The sequence below is a fragment of the Zonotrichia albicollis genome, chromosome 2 (assembly GCF_047830755.1).
Source record: "Zonotrichia albicollis isolate bZonAlb1 chromosome 2, bZonAlb1.hap1, whole genome shotgun sequence".
NCBI classification, from domain to species: Eukaryota; Metazoa; Chordata; class Aves; order Passeriformes; family Passerellidae; genus Zonotrichia; species Zonotrichia albicollis.
Genome location: NC_133820.1, coordinates 65,571,194 through 65,591,610, shown reverse-complemented (window position 1 = coordinate 65,591,610; position 20,417 = coordinate 65,571,194). Strand labels below are relative to the sequence as shown.

Sequence of the window (20,417 nt, the reverse complement as noted above, 5' to 3'; positions counted from 1 at the left end):
AATGCCTTGTTCAGCCAGGATGTGTCCAAACCGTTCTGTGCGGGGCTGGGAGAGGAGGGGCTGCTCAGAAACATGCACTGCAAATCATGTCCCCTCTGAGGCTCAGGGGAGGAAACTGAGGGTGCTGAACTTCCTCATTCTTCCTCAGAAAATAGGATTTCTCCCAGCTCTGATGATACCAGACGCACACTGGGTATTTCATTGCTGCTTTTTATGCTGTAGAAACATTTGTACTCTCTCACTATGCACATACGTGTAGAAAAAAAGAGCTGCTGTACATAGAGTACGAGTGCTTTCAACTTCATGTAATCTCCTGCTGAATTTGATCAAAACCTCAGAACGTGAATTATACAGACAGTAGTAAAAAGACAGCACAGATCCTTTATTTTGGCTGCTTCAAACCCAGAATATGAATAGAAGGCTCTGCTTTATTTCAGTGATGATAAAAGGCAATCTTCAGGTCTTAAATTTGAAAAAAAAATACAAGCTGATGTTAAGGTTGATAGGAGATATTGTATTGTAGAGGAGTAGAAAATGGGAGCAGGAGTAGGAGTAGAGAAATGAAAAGGTGGAGTGTAGGAGGAGGAGGGTGGGAGTAGAAAATGAATTGTGGTGCATCCATCAGCATTTCAGCATTGTGGGAGATGAGATAAACCTAATGCTGTCATTTGTAGATGCAGTAAAATTTCTTGTACTGAGCCATCACTGTGCTGAGCTGTTTGAGGAGCAGGAAGCTCCCCGCAGCAGCTGAATGGGTGGGTTTGTCCACATGACATTGCCTAAGGGCGGTCAGCAGCGTTGGGGTGCACTAGGAGAGCAGTGCAGGCAGGGTTAGACACTTTCATTGTGCATGGCATGTGTTGCTTTGACTCTAAAATCTGTTGATTCAATCCCCAAATTCTTGACAGAGAGGATAAATTCTAAAATGAAAAGGGGCAGATCACATGTGTGTGGACTGGGGCCCTACAGAAGAACTCATTCACCTGGGTGGCTGTGCCAAAGTCAGAGTAGACTACCAGGATTACTCATCCCAGGAAAGTGCACAGCATTGTCTCATTGGCCTTCATCCTTCCTCCAACCCTCAGCAGACCTGGTCCCAGCTGTTGGCATGCAATAGCCAAAATCTCTGCAGCTCAGCTCTGCCTGTTGCGTTGTGAGTCACAGGGCCCCGCTTGCTGAGCAAATGCAGCATTTGGAAGGTTCTGGTATCATCTTCTCCACCTGCATGTCCCTCACATCTCCCTGCAAACTGCTCTCTCTGTATGCACTGCCAACTTTTGAGCTGCAAGAACACCGTGACATGGGGCACAAAGGTGGCAGAGCCCTGCTCAGAAGGTGAGGGGAGCGGCAAATGTCACGTAGGGCCAAGAAATGGGAATACCATCTGTATCCTGCAGAATCACCTGGGCTGAACTACAAATGCACCAGGGCTTCCTAAAATCCCCCAACAGTAGCTTTCTTCCCAGTTTTCACAGTTGGCATCTGACAAAGGGAAGCTTTCTTTTTTTCAACATCTGCATATACCAGTAGAGTTCAGGGAATAGCATCCCTACTTTGGACAAAATAGAAGAGCAAGGACTGCAAGATTTAAAAAAACTTCTTAGAAGAAAGCCTGGGTAATAAATCCACTTCCTTTAGCAGGATGGGTGCCAATCTGGCTCTTAGACCCCCCTTTTATTTTTTTTCAGACACCAAGGAAAGAAAAAGAAAATGTTTCTGTGTTCTCAAGCACTTCTTTTGTTTTGGCTCCCATTTAAACACATCCATTCGCTGCGCGTCCCTGGCTGCTTCTCACCATTATATAACCTCTGCTTCTCCAAGGCAGGGTGCTCTCCCTTATTGCAGGGCAACTACTGCAGCCGAGTTGTGTAACACTGCCACAGAAAGCTGTTCCAAGCTGAAACGTGGCATGCAAGTTATTAGGTTGAACTGGGACTACTTTGCTTTCTTTTATTTTCTTTTTTTTTTTCCCCTTAAACTGAAAAAAAAAGGCCTGAAAAAAAAGGTGTTTTCTAAAATTCGTGGGCTAAACAATAAAAATTTGTGGGTTGAATCCTTTAAAGGATTGACAAAACATAGAGATGACTTAAAGGCCAAGCAACGCTGAAATCTGATGAGCAGCCAACCTATAATAAGGTAAAATCACCTTTGGCATTTGATGAAATAAACATGACAAAAGCAGTGCTTTAAAATGTGATCAGTTACTATGCACTTATGCATATTTTGCACAAACTCTATAGTTAGGTGTCACCACATATTTTAAAAAGCGTTTTGATAATAGACAGCGTGAGTATCTAGATGTATGAGCTGACAATAAATTACCGTGGCCTAAATCCAGCCTTGTATTCTCTCTCCTTCATTATTGCTACACATTTTCAGAAAATATTTTTATAGGAACAATGAACTGCATTTAAATAACATTAACACTTTCTGCCTTGATGCAGAGAGGAGGAAAGGGTAGCAGGTTTTCTGGCTCAGCTTTGACAGTTACCCAGCTCTGCTGGTTCATTGACATGCAACGTCAAATGCCGTGGCTGGTTGTGAATTTTGTGACTTACGAAGCCATGTCTGAAGTATGTTTTTTAAAAGCACTCCTCCTACTGAAAACAAAACAGATTTTCTAAAATGCAGAGTTTGCCAGTTTGAGCAATTGAATGTTGAGTCGCTTCTCATTCTTGGGATTATTTCCCTAGCTTAGGCAAATGTCCTCTTTTTAAATTTGAACAGAATAACACTTCTGTGTTAAATCAAACATATATATGTGTGTGTGTGTGTGTGTGCATGTATATATATGTATGTATCTTTGTATGTTGATGGGCAGGGGAGGCAGAGGCGACGCATCCTGTGACTGTTGCCTCATCGAAAGGGGAGAATACAAATCGTAATGAATTGAGTAGCCCTGGGGTTTGCCGGGAAAAATATAAAGTATGTTCAATAGTTGATTTAGGATGAAATTATCCTGTGCTTCGTGCCTGCTCACGGAATAAAACACACGCTCACGGTATGAAAACACGCTCAGCCGAAGGGGAGATTCATCACTTCGGGAGGTGCAGACACTTTCTGGCGAGGAGCCGGCCAGGGAAGGAGGAGGGCGGGGGGAGCGGGGCAGGGCAGCTGTCGCACCCGCGGTCCGGCTTGCGGGGCTGCCAGGGCCCCGCACGGAGCCGGGGCGCCGGTGGGAGGGGGGAGACGCGCCCCGAGGGATGCTCCCAACTCCCCGCTCATCCCCGCCGGCGACACGGACGGGCCCGTCGATGCGGGAGGCAGGACCCCGCCGGCAGCGACTGGGGCAGAGACACTCGCGGGGGAATTTTGCGTGGCCACCCCGCCGCGGCTCGCCGTGCGAGCACTCACTGCCTTCGGGCAGCCCCGGCCGCGGGGGCACCGCCGCCGGCCCGCTCGCCCCTTCTCTCCCCGCTGCGCCGCCGGGAAACAAAAACCACCCAGAAGCAGCACGGGGGGCACCGGCACCCTCCAGGCGGAGCAGCCCCGCGGCGGGAGGCGGGCGGCGGCGCGGCGCTGCCATTGGCGCGGCGGGGCCGTCCCTCCCCGCCGGGAGGAGGAGGCGGCGGCTGGAGGCGGGCCCGCGCGGGGCGGTCGCTCCAGTCGGTGCGCGCCGGGCGGCCGGGTCGCTGCTGTTGCAGTTGCGGCGGAGGGCAGGGATCCGGAGCCGGGCAGGGGCAGGGTTTAGGGCGGCGGGGCCGGGAGTCAGGCCGGAGGTCTAGGGCGGCGGGGCCGGGAGAGTTGGCGGTCGCGCCGTCGGTGCCGCGCCGATCCGCGTCCGGAGCCTGCATGGGGCGGCGGCGCTGAGCCCAAGCCGCCCTGCTCCCGCCGCGCTCCCGCCATGGCCGAAGCACCGCAGCTGGTGGACATCGACCCCGACTTCGAGCCGCTGCCGCGGCCCCGCTCCTGCACCTGGCCTCTGCCGCGGCCGGAGTTCAACCCCCCCAGCTCGGCCACTTCCAGCCCGGCGCCGTCGTGCGGCGGGCAGCCCGATGGGGCGGCCGGAGCCGCGGCCGGGGCCGGGGCCGCCGCCTCGGGAGCGCTGAGCGCCGACTTCATCAGCAACCTCAGCCTGCTAGAGGAGAGCGAGGACTTCGCGCCGCTGCCCCCCGCCGCCGCCCCCCCGGAGGCTGCCGCCTGCCGCTGCGGGGACTTCCCGGCGCCCGAGGCCGGCTGCCGCCTCCACCCGCCGGGACCGCCGCCGGTGCCGCCGGTGCCCCCGCCCGTGGCCGGTCTGTCACCGGGCCCCGTGCCCGGGCAGCCCCGCAAGAGCAGCTCGTCGCGGCGCAACGCGTGGGGCAACCTGTCCTACGCAGACCTCATCACCAAGGCCATCGAGAGCTCCCCCGAGAAGCGGCTCACCCTCTCCCAGATCTACGAGTGGATGGTCAAGAGCGTCCCCTACTTCAAGGATAAGGGCGACAGCAACAGCTCGGCCGGCTGGAAGGTAAGCGGCGGGTGGTGGGGGACGTCCCGTCGGAGGGGGGTCCCGGGAGGCTCCGCCGCCCCCGGGCGCAGCTGCGGCGCTGCAGGCGGCCGGGCACGCCGCCCTCCCCGGCTGCACGGTGCCCGCTGCGCAGCCTGCAGTGCTCCGGCTCCGCGCTTTCAGTTTGACCTCTCATTCCTACTTTTATTCACCTTTCCAAAGGGAGAACTCCTACGGGAGAAAAGCGTTCCAGCCCTGCCGCTAGAACGCGGGCGCTGGAGGGACCGGGGCCGCCCCCCCGCTCTCCGCCTCCCCCAGCCCTGCCCCGCCGAAAGCAAAAGTTCACGCGGTGTCACGGCGCCGTCCCCGGGCACAGCCGGCAGGAGCGGCGCCGCCTCCTGCTGCCCGGGGTGAGCCCCCGTGTGCCGGGGGTGCCGCGGGAGCTCCGGCGCTGCCCGGCCCCGGGACGCGGCCGGTGCTGCAGCCTGGCGCTGCAGGGCTTTGCCGTCGGGCGGTGGAGCGGGGACAGAGGCAAACAAGGGATGGGGAAAGAGCGGAGGCAGAACAAGGGTTGCAGAAAAACCGTGCGTTTAATGAGTAAGCCGCAGTATTTGACCTGATGGCTTTGTTAAACTTGAGTTGCGGGAGCGCCTTTCTTGGGTTACGTCGTGGGACGGAGCTCCCTCGTCCCCTCTCTCCCGCAGCGCAGTCCCTGCCGTCTGAGCGGAGCGCTGGGAGCAACCTGTTGGGATTTGTGCTCAGCCCCGCGCCGGCCGGAGCCGCAGCGGGTGCTGCCCGGATCCCGGGGCGGGATCTCCGAGGGACCCGCTCGCCAGGTCCCGGGGACCCTCGGGCACGGGCTGCCCCCCGACAGCTGCGGGGCGAGGCGGGCGAAGCTGCGCTTGGGGCTGCCTGACCCCGGTGGCAGCGCCGGGCGCATGGTACCCTCCGGCTTTGCATCCCCGTGGGTGAGAAAGGCTCAGCGCTGCTGCCAGTGAGTCCTCCTTCTCCGGGGCCTCCGTGGAGAAAGTGTCACCCACCCGTGTGTCCCCGTGCGCGGCGGAGGCAGCGCCGAGTTTTGTGACACTGTTGCGTTGGGAGCGTTGTCAGAAGGAACTTGTGCCGTCTGCGTACGGGCAGAGCCTCCTCCGCCCTGGAGGGGTTAAATGATGGCAGAAAATGTATGTGAGGTGCGAGCATCAGCGCACTCTCCTGTGTTCGGGACTTAGTTCCACTTAGTGCCAATCAAGCTCTCTGCTTCACTTTCCAGTATTTGTATTATCTATCTCTTATTTTAAAAAAAGTGTCAACTGAAATCCTGCATTTATGTATTTTTATTGCACTGCTAGGAATGTTTGTTACGTCGGCTTTTTGTAAATTTCTGTTTTTTTAGAAGTAAGCTTTTCGTAAATTTCTAGTTTTTAGAAGTAAGTTTCCTGCTAAGGAAATGCAGATTAATCTGTAACTCAGTTTTAGCTGAAAGTTTTTAGGGCTTTTGAAAGTAGTTTGTTGGTTTCTATTGATGTGTTTGACTAAAAAGTTTAAAGGATAATTGTCTGAAGACATCTGTCATGAAAAACTTTAATAGGAGTGAAGTGATTGATAGTTGACAGCTTTTAAATAAGGTAACTTGTCACTTGAAAGTGCTGCTTTTTTTTTCCAGTGGTATTTTAGTCTCCTTAAGTGCCTTTTCAGAATTGAGTAGAAGAGAACTAAAAGCCAAACAAACCAAAATAAAACCAAATCGCTCCCAAGTTCAGGCGAGCAAGTAAGAAACACTGATAGCTGTGTAACTTACTCGGCGCTTCCTATTTTATTGCTGCTCGTCCTGTGGTGCTCCAGCAGGGAAAAAGTCTCGCACACCTCCCTCTAACAGACTGAGCACATCCTATGCCCACATACCTCCGCTGTGGCAGGGAGAGCTGCTCCTGGTAGGATTTTTGGCTGCAATACCCTCTGGTAGAGGGCAATACATAGCCTGCCGCTGCTGGTGGGTAATACGCATGGGCTCTCCTTCCATTATTAAATAGTCACCCTGTTATGCTTGGGGCACGTGTTGCCCCCATCCCTTTGGCTGCATAACTGCCCGGCTGCTTGGAAAGTTGCATGCTTGCCGGTTTTACCACTTCAGCCGAGGAAGTGCAGAGTTTCTCAAACACACTTTCAAGTTGAGTTACCAGCAGCCACTGGGTGTCAACTCTGTGACTGGCCTGGCTGAGGCGTGCAGCTCGTTTGCCTTGTTTATCGCCAATTCTCCACGGCCCAGCGTGACCGAGGATTACTTTTATTTTTTCCCACTTTGGGAGCCGTTGGTTTGCCCGCGGTCTGGGGAGCTGCGGTAGGCGTGGGGCCGGGAGCGGAGCCTGACTCAGCCGAGGGCCCGCAGAGGAGGAGCATCGCGCCAGAGATGAGCACAGATTAGCCGCCGACTTTTCTGCTGACGGAGGGAGCGCGGGTTCCCTCAGAGCCTGGCACTGACTGAGGGCTGGGAGTGCATTGTGCGCTGCTGACGCAGGCTGGGAAACGGGGGGTATTTTTTATTTTCCCCCTTAAATAAAACTTCAAGACACTTTGTCGTGTTGCATGTTTGCGAGTGCAATAATGCATCTCTCAAATTCTTCATAAAATGTATGCACACACAAGAGCTGAAGAAGAATGTGCACTTGGCATAGTGGCAAGGCAGTGTTTCTCAGGCAGAAGTTGAGGGCTGACTGCTCTAGTACTTGTGAATATGTACTGCCCTGATTTAATACATAATATTGAGCTGCTTTTTCATTTTTCACTGGAGAAAGTTTAGAGGTGTCACCATTATCTGGTAGCAACTCAAAACAGCATCCAGGCTCTTCTGAATAAAAACATTAAAATAAAAATGCCTTTTAAAATAAGGGGGTATGAGCCAAAATATGTTATATTAACGTAAAATTATCAGTAACATGAAATTATTTAAGTAGGTAAATTGTTCTCCGTTATACATACACAGTAGTTTATTCCTGATTTTCTTGTCATAAACTCTGCTTTATAAACAAATCCCCTGTTGAGCTCTAAGGGAGCAAAGTCTCCATGACCCCCATGGGGTGGCTGCCTTGAATGAAGCCCTTGGGATGTGCTCTGCCGGACCTGCTGCATTGTTGGTTGTGAATGAGTGCTGATAGTGACCTGTGTTGCTCAGGGAAAGCGAAGCAAGAACAAGATCTGCTGCAGAGATAACAAAGAAATTGTTGTGAAAGTTACATGGAAGAAGGAGACTGTTCTCCTAGTGTAGTGCTTAAGTAAAAGCAACATTTTGCCTTGCCTGTGATAGTGGGAGACACAGGCTTAAAACAGAAGAAGCAAGAATTCTACTGCAGCTGTAGATAATTATTTTTTGACACAAATGTGATAGCTTTTTGGCTAATCATCGTACAAAAAATATAAAAAATCTCTGTGATGTGCATATTTCATGTCTTTGCTTTATGGCAAGTGTTGAGATTTATTGTAAAGGAGCTGTCGCAGTTAAGCTTCCTTGAATGGTCTCATCCCTTCAGTCTGCTTTTGAAAATGGGTTCAAATAAAACCCTGTAATGTTTTTGAACAGGAAAAATGGAATTTTGGTGTCACTCATCTGGAGGCAGCTGTGTTGTTGATTTTTCTTGGTGGCAAGTTTTAAGGTCCCGTGGGCATATACACCTCCTTGACTTTTAGTCCCAAGGGTGCTTGTTCATCTTAATTCATTTGCTGCCATTGTTGAAGGAATGAGGATGGAATATCTAGCTGCAGAGGGATGAATGGTTGTAAGCCTGAAAGCCTGAGGACAAAACAGGCTTTTGGGACAGGTGCTTTGGGTGGCCTTATCATAGGAGCTCTCTATGCTCAGCACTATTCTGTAGTGATTTGGTCTCCATGCAAAATGAGTTCTGGGTTGCTCTGGTTCTGTTGTATTTGGTTTGAAAATCACAGGGAGTAAAAAATATTAGAAAGACTGAAAAATCAAGAATAATTTTCACTGAATTTTTTCAAAGCTTTTGAACCTAGATCAAGAGACAGTTTAAATTGTGGACATTTAGATGATTTATTTAAATTGAGTACATAGAATCAGAGTGTCACGGAATAGTTTGAATTGGAAGGGACCTTAAAGATCATTTTGGTGTGGTTTTTCTTATGTTTTTTTTTTTGTGGGAAAAATCACAATTGAAGATTGCCTTTAACTCAGGCTGTGTATTCCCTCAGTACTGTGGGCATTTACCTCTGTCCCTTAAGATGCTTCCCCAGATGATCTGTGGCCCCCCCAGCATGATGTATTGTACATTAATTGAGCACACACAGGCATATGCAGGTAGAGGTGTGTATGTTTGGCGTGCTGTTTGTGGATTCTGTCGAGGTCAGTGCTATACAATCACACCTTTTACTATCCATATGGCAGATAGCCTCAGGAGCTGGCAGCTGCAGTTGGGTCTGCTCTGCCATGACACCTGGCCTCAGCCCACCCTCTTGGGAGAAAACTCTTTGGTGTCTTGCATACCTGCTCACTGCCACCAAAATGCCTCTTGTAGCAGCCTGTGTTGTCTGTCAGTCACCAGCTTGTATTTTGCTTAGTTCCAGGTGTGAAAGTTCAGCTTCATTTTTGCAGGTGCAAGGTGCTCTCCTCACCTGTGTCTGGATAACTCATGGCTGAACTGTGTCAGTGCTTTTGAGCTTCCCATCAGGGCCTTGAATAATGCTTTAATTTTCCCTTAATTTTCTTTGCCCGTTTTCTGTTTGCTGTGATATCTGTTCAGTTACTTGTATGATTATAGGTAAGACTAAACACCAAAATGAGATGTGTGAGTGGCTTTGTGTAGTGACATAATGAAGTAAATTTTCCCTAAGTGTCTTTAAAGAACTTCAATACAAAGACAAAGTAACAGCTCTCTGCCACTGTATTTTTTTATGACATGCTCAGCTGCTTCCTTATTATCATTATTTTTGTATCACATGGTTTTAGAAGTAGTTGGTGAAGTTGTTTGTTTGGGGAACTGGAGCCTTTGCTGCTTGTGATGGAAAGGGGAAGCAGTGTGGTGCAAGGAGATAAAGATTTTTAGGTGAGGTATGTGAGGTTGTTTTCTTTTTCTTTTTCCTTATTTCTTTTTAATCAAATAGGCAATACTTTTGGTGGTTGGGTTTTTCAGTAAGGCACCAGGAATTGTGTAGTCCTGAGATGTCTGCTCATATCTTTTTGGTTTCCACAGCATGATGCTGCCTAAATTCGCGCGTCTCTGTTTACTCAACTGGTGAATCATTTTGTAAAATAAGTGCTTGGCTTCTGGAATAAAAATGCTGATATATTTTGCAGCCACAGATTTGTGAAATATGTAGGGCTGTGGCTACAGAAATTCAACTCTCAGCCCCTTCTGTTTTAGGAAGAAGTTTGTATATGAAACAAGGATTTCTGATGGAAATGACTTTAAAACCTTGATTAATAAATAGTAAACTAAGACATAGTGAAGATAACCTGAAATACAGTTAATTGTTTTCCTCTTTCAGAAATATGCAAAAGATGGATATATTTACTTCATTGTCAACTCTTGTGAGACAGGAACTTCAAATTCACTGATGCTGGCTGCAGACAGTTATAGTTAAGCATATGGTAGTGCATACTAATATTTTAATGAATTTTGTAGCATTTTGTTTGTCAGTCTGGTTGCTGAAATGGGTTTTAAATATTGGTGAAACACTGCTCTTGGTGATGATAGGTTGTGCTTCAGAAATTAAGTACATTGGAAAGAGTCACATTTTGAAGAACAGCATCTCTGCTGCTCCATAGTGAGCTTCAGCATGAGTTGAATTGATCTGTGAAGATAAGTGCTATTCACATTTAAGTATTATTTCTGAATATACTTAGTAAACATTAATCATGTGTGTTTATCAAACAAAGGTGCATCATTCCTGCACTGTCATTTGTGATATGCAGATGTCTTAAGTGAGCAGTGCAGCATCATAAGGTTTCTTGGTCGGTCTCCATCCCTAACAGAGGAGGAATTAAAAGAATTAAGGTGCTTTTAAAGGATTGGTTATTATCTTCTAAGATCTTCATTAAGCCTCATGCTTGTTCCAGATTTCAATAGTGGACACTGATCTTTACTAGATCGCTTAAAATGATGGCTGAAGAGGCACGTGTTAAGTTTTGAAGCACTTCTGTAATGAATTGTAAAGGCTTAGCAATGGTTTGGTTTGTGGTAGATGGGACCAGAAGTGGCTCTGTCTTTATAAATGTAGTCACTCAAAACCTCCTGGGACTCTGACAGCTTCTGCATCAGACAGAGATTAGGAGTTGCTGGAGGAGTGGAGGGCAGCGCTCGGTTTGCTCAGAGGACTTACTGAGCTGTTAAAGGCACCTTGCATCGCTGCACAGTATCAATGATATTCTAGTTCTGTTTGAACATACGTCTTGTTCTAGAGTTAGTTAAACTTAAAGCTACACATCTTCTCTTGTTCTAGTCTTAGAAACCCAGTTTTTGGGCATTCTGAGAATCCATGCAGTTGGAAGTGTGTTCCGTTCTGTTGCCGCTTCAAGAGAGCGTGCCAGGGATGGCTGTGATTGCATTTCTAAGCAGCCTGTGTTTCTCCAAGTGCTTCACTGGTGTGTGCAGTGTAGGCTCACGTTGGTGTGAGCATGTGGGACTCCTTTTTAGTTTTGTCAGGGCTGTTGCTACGTAGGTCCATGGGGTGAAGCTTCTGGGGCCTGGCACATGTGTAGTTGAGAGAATGTGCTGGGAACATGGTCTCTGAAATAGTATAGATTCAGGTTTAAATTTGGACTGGTTACGAGAAAAGTGCCTGCAAGGAGGGGTGCCCTTAACCATAATATTTGCTGACTAAATTATATCTTCTGGCTGTGCTCTGTAATAGGTGAGACTTCTTATTTTATTAGCGTCTTAATTTTTTGGTGTCTCTTTCTCAGAGGCCACTTGGTGCCAGGCCTCCCTGGTGCTTCTGCACCATGATGTAAAATGATGAATTGGGCTGGCCTCTGCTTCTTGCATGTTGGTGTCTCTCTTAGAAAATGTTAAAATGCCCCTCCTTTAATTTAGTTGCTACCAGAATGAAATTTTCATCACATGCAGAAATCAGGAAATTAAAACCTTTTTTTAATGAAATGAGCAGTGTGCATACATGTAGGAGTGATGCGTGTGAGCAGCCTTTGTGCTGTCCGTGGAAACTGTGGTTCTGGAGAAAGTTGAAAGTACATAAGGCTGCTTTAGTGCTGCAGTGCTTTGTACCTCCCAGGATTTGTTTATGTGTCCTGTTCAAATTTACACAGCAGAGAAGGTCTTTGCACTTTTTTGGACGGGAAATCTGGAGCACTGGAGAATGGCTATTAATTTTTCCCTTCCTGAATAAGGGGTATACACATAATTCAGAATGTGGACTCTAACTGTCAATTTACTGTTGGCAGTCTCACTTGCAATGGCAAGGTGGCAACTTCTTCAGTTTTCTTGTGCTTAACTCCAGAAACTGTGACGTGGGTGGGGTTTCACTTACCATCACTGACTTTTCAAACTGTGCAGTTAGATAAGACTGAAGCAACTTGCTATAAATGTGGTGACTTGTTAAACCACATTTATTGTGCAAATGAGCTTACATCCTGCAAGATCAGCAGAAATGCTTGGTGTTTGCCTGGATGGAAATTAATTAAAATTTGGCGACTGAAACTAAAGGAATGGATTTGTTGCCCATTGTGTTATATGAATCTGCCTTTCAGTTCCCACAGTGGGAATTAGCACAGTTGCAAATGTTTTTTTGGCATATGTGAGTTCTAAGTCGGTGCTAAGTTCTGGCATCCGTAGCCTTCTTAGTTTTTTACTGCCCTTTAATATGTGTTAAATATATGTGAAGTCGCTAATGGCAGTGAGGATACTAGCAATCCAAAAATACGCTGTTGTGGTGGTGGTGGTGTAGGCTCATTTGCTTGTAGCTTGCATTTGCTTAAAACTGATACGAGTTAATCTGCTAATTTGATTGTAATTGTTAGAATTAAGAAAAAAGGTACCGGTGCCATACATACCTTGGATATATATCCAGATTTGAATTTTGATTGCCAAAAGCATACTTACAGACTGAGATCTTTAGTGTTTGCCAACTAAATTATATCTTATAGCAATGCTTTGCAATATATAGAAACTCCTAATTAGATATTCAAAAAATGAAGATGCTGTTATTCAGACATGTTTCATAGCAGGCCTCCGCAGTTCTACCCTTGTCAGGATGTGAAAGGATTATGTGCTCTGTGCTCCTGCTCACTGTTAAACGTGTTGATTTCTCTTTCCAAAAATATGGTCCTCAAATCTGAACCTTCAGATTAAATGTAATTATTTGCCAGCCCCCAACCCCTTCTCCCAGAAAACCTGGCTCTCTGAAGGCATGGTGGTGGTGCTCTGGGGCAAGACAGATTAAGTGTGCTGTTGTTGTCTACACGTGGGAAAGTGCAGTAAGCAGGTGTGATTCATACCTGTTTGGTTGGACCCTCTCTTTCCTCGCCCCTTGGCACTGTTCCCCTGCAGGACTGCCGTGCCAGGCTCCAGCATCCCAGCGCTGTGGGGCTGAGGGCTGCTCCCAGTGCCCCTGGCTGTGGGGAGGTGTGAGCACAGGGCTGTGTGGGGCGGTCTGGAGCCTGGCCTTGCCCCGCTGCTGTCAGGGTGCTGCTGTGCACATTTAGGGAGTATTCCAGCCGTGACCTGGCAGCTGCCTGGCGCAGGAGCAGAGCCCACTGGTGCAGTCCTGCCAAAATAATTCATCTGCCCCTGGGTGGGTACGCTGCTGCCTGCTGCTCAGGTGTGCAGAGAGGTCAGAGAAAGTAACCCTCTCTCCTCTTTGCAGTTCCCAGAGAAGTGTGCACTGATTCACTGAGTAGATTTCTCACTACTTAGATCAGTTAAGGTACATCCCTTGGCCTCTCTGGAGGATACCATGCTGCTGCCTGTGCTCCTCAGTAAGATCTTTCAGAGTCTCTGGAGGTTCAGGTGAGGGAAGCCATGCCTGTGCTAACTTGGAAGATTTTAACTGAAAGAGAGTGCATTTAGATCAGATAACTGGAAATAAATTTTTTACTGTGAGAATGGTGAGGCACCTGGCACAGTTTGTCAAGCGAAGTTGTGGGTGCCCCATCCCTGGAAGTGTTCAGGGACTTTGAGCAGCCTGGTCTAGTGGAAGATGTCCCTGCTTGCGGTGGGGTTGGAACCTGATTATTTTTAAGGTCTCTTCCAACCCAAACCATTTTATGAATCTATGAGATGTTGTTTCAAGGTAAATAATGTTTATTGATAAGATTCACTATTATTACTGCCAATTTTTTTTAGATTGATTATTACTACTACTGATATTTGTAAATGATGTGGTGTTAAGGAAGGTTAAGATACCAGAATCAGGTCAGGCTTAGATATTTGCAGTTGCTGCTATGCTTGTCCTGCTTCACCCCTGCTTCTCTGAGATGAGCTGATGGATCTGCAGCTCAAACCAGAAGCTGTTTGAAATTCAGGATGAGGATGCAGCCTCATGTGTGATCTGATCAAATTACAGTACATAAATTAAGCATAAATAAAAATGCTCTACACACTTCTATCTAGCTAGATATATTTAGATTTTTATTAATATAGATAAATCTATAGTGGAGAAAAAGAACAAAAAAAAAACCACAACTTTTTTTTTTCTTTTTAGATGTGAAAACCTAGAGTGTGGCTGCATGTTTAACTTAGAGCAGCTTTATTTTTTCATAGCTTTTATGTTATCTTGGTCCTGCTGTCATTGGGATGGTATTAAGGGAGACCTGGAACACAGTTCCATGTTTTAAATGCTTGTAAATCTCTGGGATGGATGAAGAGGGCTGAACCAGGAGCTTTCTCTTCTGGCTTAAATTGGGAGATTAATTTTTACGCCTTTTTCTTCTTTTTTCTTGATCAATATGTGCAGCCTCTGAGTAGAACTATGGTGTAGGTTTTAATGGCTGAGGGTTTACCTTTGTGGCAAGAGCTGAGCATCACTCCTGACGTTGTGTGAGTGTATATTCTGGCTGGTGGGGTTTTAGTGCTGGTCTAATGTCTGGTCCCCAGCACTGTTTGTGTTTTGTGCCCTCCTTATGCAGAAATGTAGTAAATCCACTAAACGCTGCCTTGAAATACAAACGAGGATGGGAGTTTAAAGCCGTATTTTAAAGTGCAGCATGTTGCAATTGATTTTGGGAAAAATCAAGAGATGCTATCTTAATGCAGACTTCTCCATGCTTGTTAGGAACTTGAGTCACTCTTGAATAATCCAGTTTGTACAGTCTATGAAAACCTGATACTGCACTCTTGCCGATTTCTTCTTTACAGTTCTGTGGCAATGACATAGTCACAAGCATTTAAAGGAGAAACCATAATCTTCTCTGCTTGCAGCCCAAGCCAACGCTAGTCATCCCCTGATGCTATGAAGTCATTCTTTGCTTTGAGGTTTCTAACTAAAAGTCTGTTCCAAATGTCTGCTCTGGGTGAGCAGTAGAGGCATTAGGGATGGAGTCCTGCTGCCCTTCCCACTGCCTCTGACCTCTCTTCAGACCATCCTCCTGTGGCCAAGGAGACCACTCCTGCAAAATCAACATTTTCCCTTGACAGCAATCCCTCCTTCCCACTTCTGGAGCGCTGGATCAGAAGATGTAAATGAATTTGCAATGATTGCACAACCTGGTTATGCAACGAGGCTGACGTGGTAGCGTATACATATGTAGAAAATGCCTTTTTGAAGATACTACATTGAGCACAGTTTCACCACCTTCTCCCCAAAGATAAGGGCAACTGCATTACTGCCTTCTCCTGGTTAGCCTGCATATATAACACACACCAAATACTCAGCTTCTGTTGGCTTATGATTATTGTTGATGGAGCAGAAAAATAAATCAGTTCTTGTGGGCTGTTTATTTGGGAAGGAGTTTTTTAGCTTGGGGCCCAGAACCCAGACAATTAGACTACTTGGGCCTGGGGCAGTGGGCTGCACTGTCGTGAGTTTTTTACTGTCAGCATAATCTGAACCACCTAAGAGTGTGTTTTGTTTCTTATTTTCAAATGAGTGATGGTGTTTCACTTGGAGGCATCTTGTGCCATCCAAGAGGTCACTCAGTGGGTGCTCAGATTTGCTTACATCTGTCATGCCAATTCCTTGCTTCCTATACTTTTTAATTTCTCTGGAAGAAGACATGCAGCACTGCTGACTCCTGTCTTTTGCATGAAGCAGGGGGACTCATGGCATGGTGTTTTTACTGCATTTTGGAGTCAGGCTGCTTGGTAAGGCTGCCCTAACACTGAACGTGATGCAGGCATTCGTTTTGTCACTTCCCTGGCAAAGTTACTCTGTGTGCCATGTGGGCTGATGGGTGTAATTACTGATACCTTGGGGCAAGGACAGACTTCCTGAGGTCCCTTCTTCTGTGTTTTCCACTGAGCAGATTTACATTCAGCTACTGGGCATGTGGAAGGTTGTTCTCCCAGCTAAGATGTGCAGTCTCTGAGAAGCTGAATCTCTCCCATCTCACCCAAAGTAGCTGAGGCCATGGTTAATGTGATGTCCTGTGGCTCTTGGCCTGAGTGGCTGGTACATTTTTACTTAGGTGTGGGAAAATAAACCTTTCTGTGTCCCAGTTACTTCTCTTCTGCAATAATTCCTTGTAGGTAGAACAAGTAAGTGATGTTATCTTCATGTGTAGTGCTTCTTGCTGATTGAAAGGAAAATTCTGCAAACTAAGCAAGTAGACTGACCTGACGACTCCTCATGACAACTGCTTACTTTTAGTTAACATTCAGAATATTTTTATCCTAGTTTACTCCTTAGAGGCTAATAGAGTGCTGCTAGAGTAATTTTCAGATGAATCATGCCATCTGCCATGCATACTTTGCTGTTTCAGCAGTAGGGGAGGAGAGGGAATACATACATACAGTGGTTTGAAACAGTATGTTTGTATTCTCTGTAAAACTCATTTAAGTTTCAGAGGTTTTTTTCTTGTTTTTTTTTTCTTTCTTTTAAATTATTTATTTGGATTTTTTGGTTGTGGTGGTGTTTTTTTTCCCCTACCAGGCATTCTATATTTCTTGCTTTGGCTATCAGTTTAACACTGGGCTCTAGCACTGATACTGATCTGTTGGGTGGTCTCTGCTAAACTTTGCAGAAGCACTCTGGACATGGTCTGAATTGCTAGTGAGTTAATGTGGACCATTGCAAAGTCCTTCTCTGAAAACACAGCTCAAATGTTGAGCATTTCGATTGCCATACTGGACCAGCTGGAATTTGCAGCCCTCTAAAAATAAAAGATAATAATATAAAATCTGTAGAGCAGTAGAACTCGGGGGTTTAGCCTGAGAGTCTGGAAGGAAAGGTTGCTTGTGGGATGAGTTCTGTATGGCTCGTGTTCGAGATTTCTTCTGAAGGAGCTGTCCTGAGCCAGGGGAGGATTGTCCGCAGCATGCAGCTGTCCTACCTGTGAGAATGTGCCAACTGGTGCTCGAAACTAAAAGTTCATAACCACATTGGATGTGTCACTGTGTTCTGTGTTGTGTTTTGTCCAGAAGCAATTATTTGGGAGACTAGCCAATCTGTTAGTAAGGTTCATGGGTTTGGGTTTGGAGAGGGCTGGGATCATAATCTTGAGGAGTTTGTATGTCAACTCTATTCCATCTTTGAGAACCAGGCTGTGATATTAGATAATGCTTTAACTATTACCAGGCAGAGTAAATTCTTCTGTTCTAATATGTTAAAAATCTTCCCTTGCTGGCAGTCCCAAAGATCTTGTTTTCTCATAAAATGATTTGGCTGATGAACCATTTGCAAAGGACGAATAGATTGCGTGCTTTGTTCATGTCTTTAAGCTTTTTCCAACAGTTTCAACTCATGTGCTTGGTATTAGTGCCCTGACAACTGTATTTAAAGAAACTGAGAGCAGAATATTGAAATGTGGAGCAATTAAACTGTTTTCTTCCCTTTTCAAACATTTCACCCCCGTTCCTCAAGGGAATGATACGTCTGGTAAACTCCACTTAATTATGTGAGGTCAGTTGAAAGCTTGAGCAATAGCATGCTATCTTTTTCAGGCAAGAAAGACAATTTTAAAATGCCAGGAATCAAAAGCAATGACTGCTTGCCAGTGGAGAGGAGTTGTTGTACCAGATATTGAGCTGACATGCAAGCAGATCTCTGCTACCCTTAGATGAGGATTAGTTTGTGCCCTGAAGCAAACAGATTATTAACTCTTGTAATTTTATTTTAGCATGTTTAACAACAGATACTGTTGCTTATAAAACCCATTTAATCCTTTTTTAATCACTGCTAGTCATTTTTCCAGCAGTTATCCTGCAGGCATGGGTTCCAATGGTTAGTTATTTATTGAGCAAAACACAGTGAATATGTGTTTGCCTGTATACTTAAGTAACTCTTGAATGCCTTGGATTCAAGTTTAAAATAAAAAAGGAAAAGAAAAAGAAAAAAAGTTGGGCCTCTACTTCTGTTGCCTTTCTTCCATCTTTAATCCCCAACTCTTCAAATACCTGCACCATCCCCTTTCTTTTGCTCTTTGTATGCTCTCTGCCACATCCTTATTCGCCTTCAGTTTTCCCTGGCCCCTGTGTTGCTGATGTGAAACACCAGCAGATAATCCCAGCAGATTTTTATTAGCTTGGGTTTTGCTCTGCACCTCAAGGCATTTATTGATAAATAGCAGCCTTGTATTATGGGATGTATAAACAGGAGCATGTGACTGCCCTCTGCGTTGGATTTGAGAACATAGGGAATAGGGGTGGTGCTGGTGGCCTAATGATGCTCTTAAAGGAGGCAGTGCCTTTTCTTAGAGCCATGGGGAAAAGGCTGGCAAACTTTCAGGTGTGCAGGAAGTTCTTCCTGTGTGAAATAAAAGCTGTCAACATCAAAAAATATATGGTTGAGAAGAAATAGTTCCATTTTCAAAGATGATGAGAGCAGGAACATCATTGGCAGGTGTAGAGCCGGGGCACCAGGGGGTAGGAGCCTGAATGGCTCTCCTAAGTGAGAAGGATGAAAGCTTTTGGAGTTTAGAGAGGTTGGTAGAAGCAGAGGAAAAGAAAAACCTGCATAGTTACTGGTATAATTGCTTATCTTTTACCCGTGTTTCCTGTCTACTCCTGGGACAGGAGCTGGTATTTCCTGTACTATCCATTGCCAGCTAGCTGCCATGCTGTGCTGTGTAGGTGCTGTAGCCTGTCCTTCAGTAACCAGGCTGGAAGGAAAGTGCACCAAACCTCTTAATTATCAAGGTATCATCCAGGGCAAGACAGAGGTAAGAAATAACTGACACAAGAATCTTACCAGGTTAGGCATCTTTAGCTAGGCATGATGTGTGAAAGTACCAGCACCTGATGGATGCATGGCATACAACTCCCCTGAACAGAGGGATGGAAAACCTCAAGCCTTTTCAAGTTTGTTGCTCAGTACTGGGATCTTTCAGCATCTTGCAAAGATCTGTCCTCTCTATGCCAGCCTCTGGGATGCAATGTAGCAGTGCTGCCTTGTGCGTGAGGGTAATTCCGTGTTCTGTCTAGTGTGTGTCTGAAATGAGGGTGTGTGCTGTAGACACACAGAATTGTTTGGCTGGAAAAGACCTTTATGTATCTGTGTAGAAGCCACTTCCCAGCACAGCGTGAAAGGTTACGAGTGAGAAGGAGACAGTGGTAACATTTATGTGTTTCTGACTGTAGGAGCTTTGTCTTTTGGCTCTGATTAGGCCAGTGTTCAGCCTGTGAAAGTATTTTTTCCTCTAAGCTTGGGAGATCTGCTATTGCAAGCAATTTTGCCATCGGGGCCGGATGGCATAAAGTGAATACCTGACTGACTTGAAATAATTTGATTAGTCTGTCTTTTGCTGGGGGAATCCCTTGCTCAGGCTTATCCCAGGGATAAATGAATCATGCAGAGCAGAAGCTGAAATTGCCAATAAAGGCTTGAAGTTTGTTGCTGGTAAGTGACTGTTAAATGAGCTTTGCTGCAGGATATGTGCCTTTTCCTAGAAATGTCTTGAACATGGACTGAATTATACTGAAATATTGAACCTTCCAAATTTAAGGAAAAAAAACTAAAGGCTGGAATGCTTTTATAGTCAGAAAGTTCTGACCAGGTTTATTGCTAGTGCTGATGATTTGCTTGAGTACCACTTAGGCCAAATTTTATTACATGAGGAACAGAAATAGAGTAGCAAAGAATATCTCTACTTAATATTCCCTCTCCTCATTAATGCCTGTTTTCCTCTGCCATGTAAATCATGTGTTAATGTTCACACAGGCAACGCCAGTAAGAAAAATAGATCTTGCTTACTGTTTAAGGTTTTACTTCATCTCATTCTGGTAACCTAAAGGTCAGGTGTGTAACTGCTGGTGCAAACCAGTTGTGAGAGAGTCCAGTCAGGTTCTGAAGTTCCTCTGCAGCAGCAAAGCTTCTCTGGCTGATTAGCTGGTGTGGGAAGCACAGTCCTCTTCTGAAATTGTGTGAGGTTTCCTACAGGTTCCTTCCTACCTCAGAGGAACCTTTATTCAAGCCTGGTGGCTCCTATCCTATATTTGTTGACTTTTGTGATTCAAAGAACCTGTTGGTGTTGCAGGGAAAGCCCTTGGGTAGCTGTAGAAGGGAAAGCAGATAGTTAGATGTGAAGAGGGTTACATACTGTGCTTTTAGCTTAGAAGGCTGGTCTGTATGAGACTGGTAGTTGGTGGAGGGGAATAGGTTCCTGTTCTAAATGTTCTCAAGGAAGAACTTTATCAGCTCAGAAGGAAGAACTTCATCCGCACAGTAATTCCTGAGAAAGGAGGCAGCCCTTGTGACCTTCCATAGAGGTCTTTTTAGACTCAAATTATTAGTTTAGGGGAGAGGCCAAGGGACAGCTTCAAGTGTTGACAAAATAACCTCATCAGATTCAGGCCTGTAGTTCCAAGTGCATGGAACTAAGATGATAATCTTGGACCATGTTGTTGCTACCTCATGTGAAGACTTTGCA

At 46.2% G+C, this 20,417-nt stretch overlaps 1 protein-coding gene across 1 annotated transcript in view; it reads left to right on the top strand.

Annotated features, from left to right (window-relative positions):
- The first annotated feature begins 3,573 nt into the window (after nt 1–3,573).
- The window catches only part of FOXO1 (forkhead box O1), a 60,864-nt gene continuing 44,020 nt past the window's right edge, over nt 3,574–20,417 (top strand). The window contains exon 1 of the mRNA XM_005482424.4: nt 3,574–4,450. Within this exon, the coding sequence (XP_005482481.1) occupies nt 3,845–4,450 (606 nt within the window). The 5' untranslated portion in view covers nt 3,574–3,844. The remainder of the gene's footprint in view (nt 4,451–20,417) is intronic.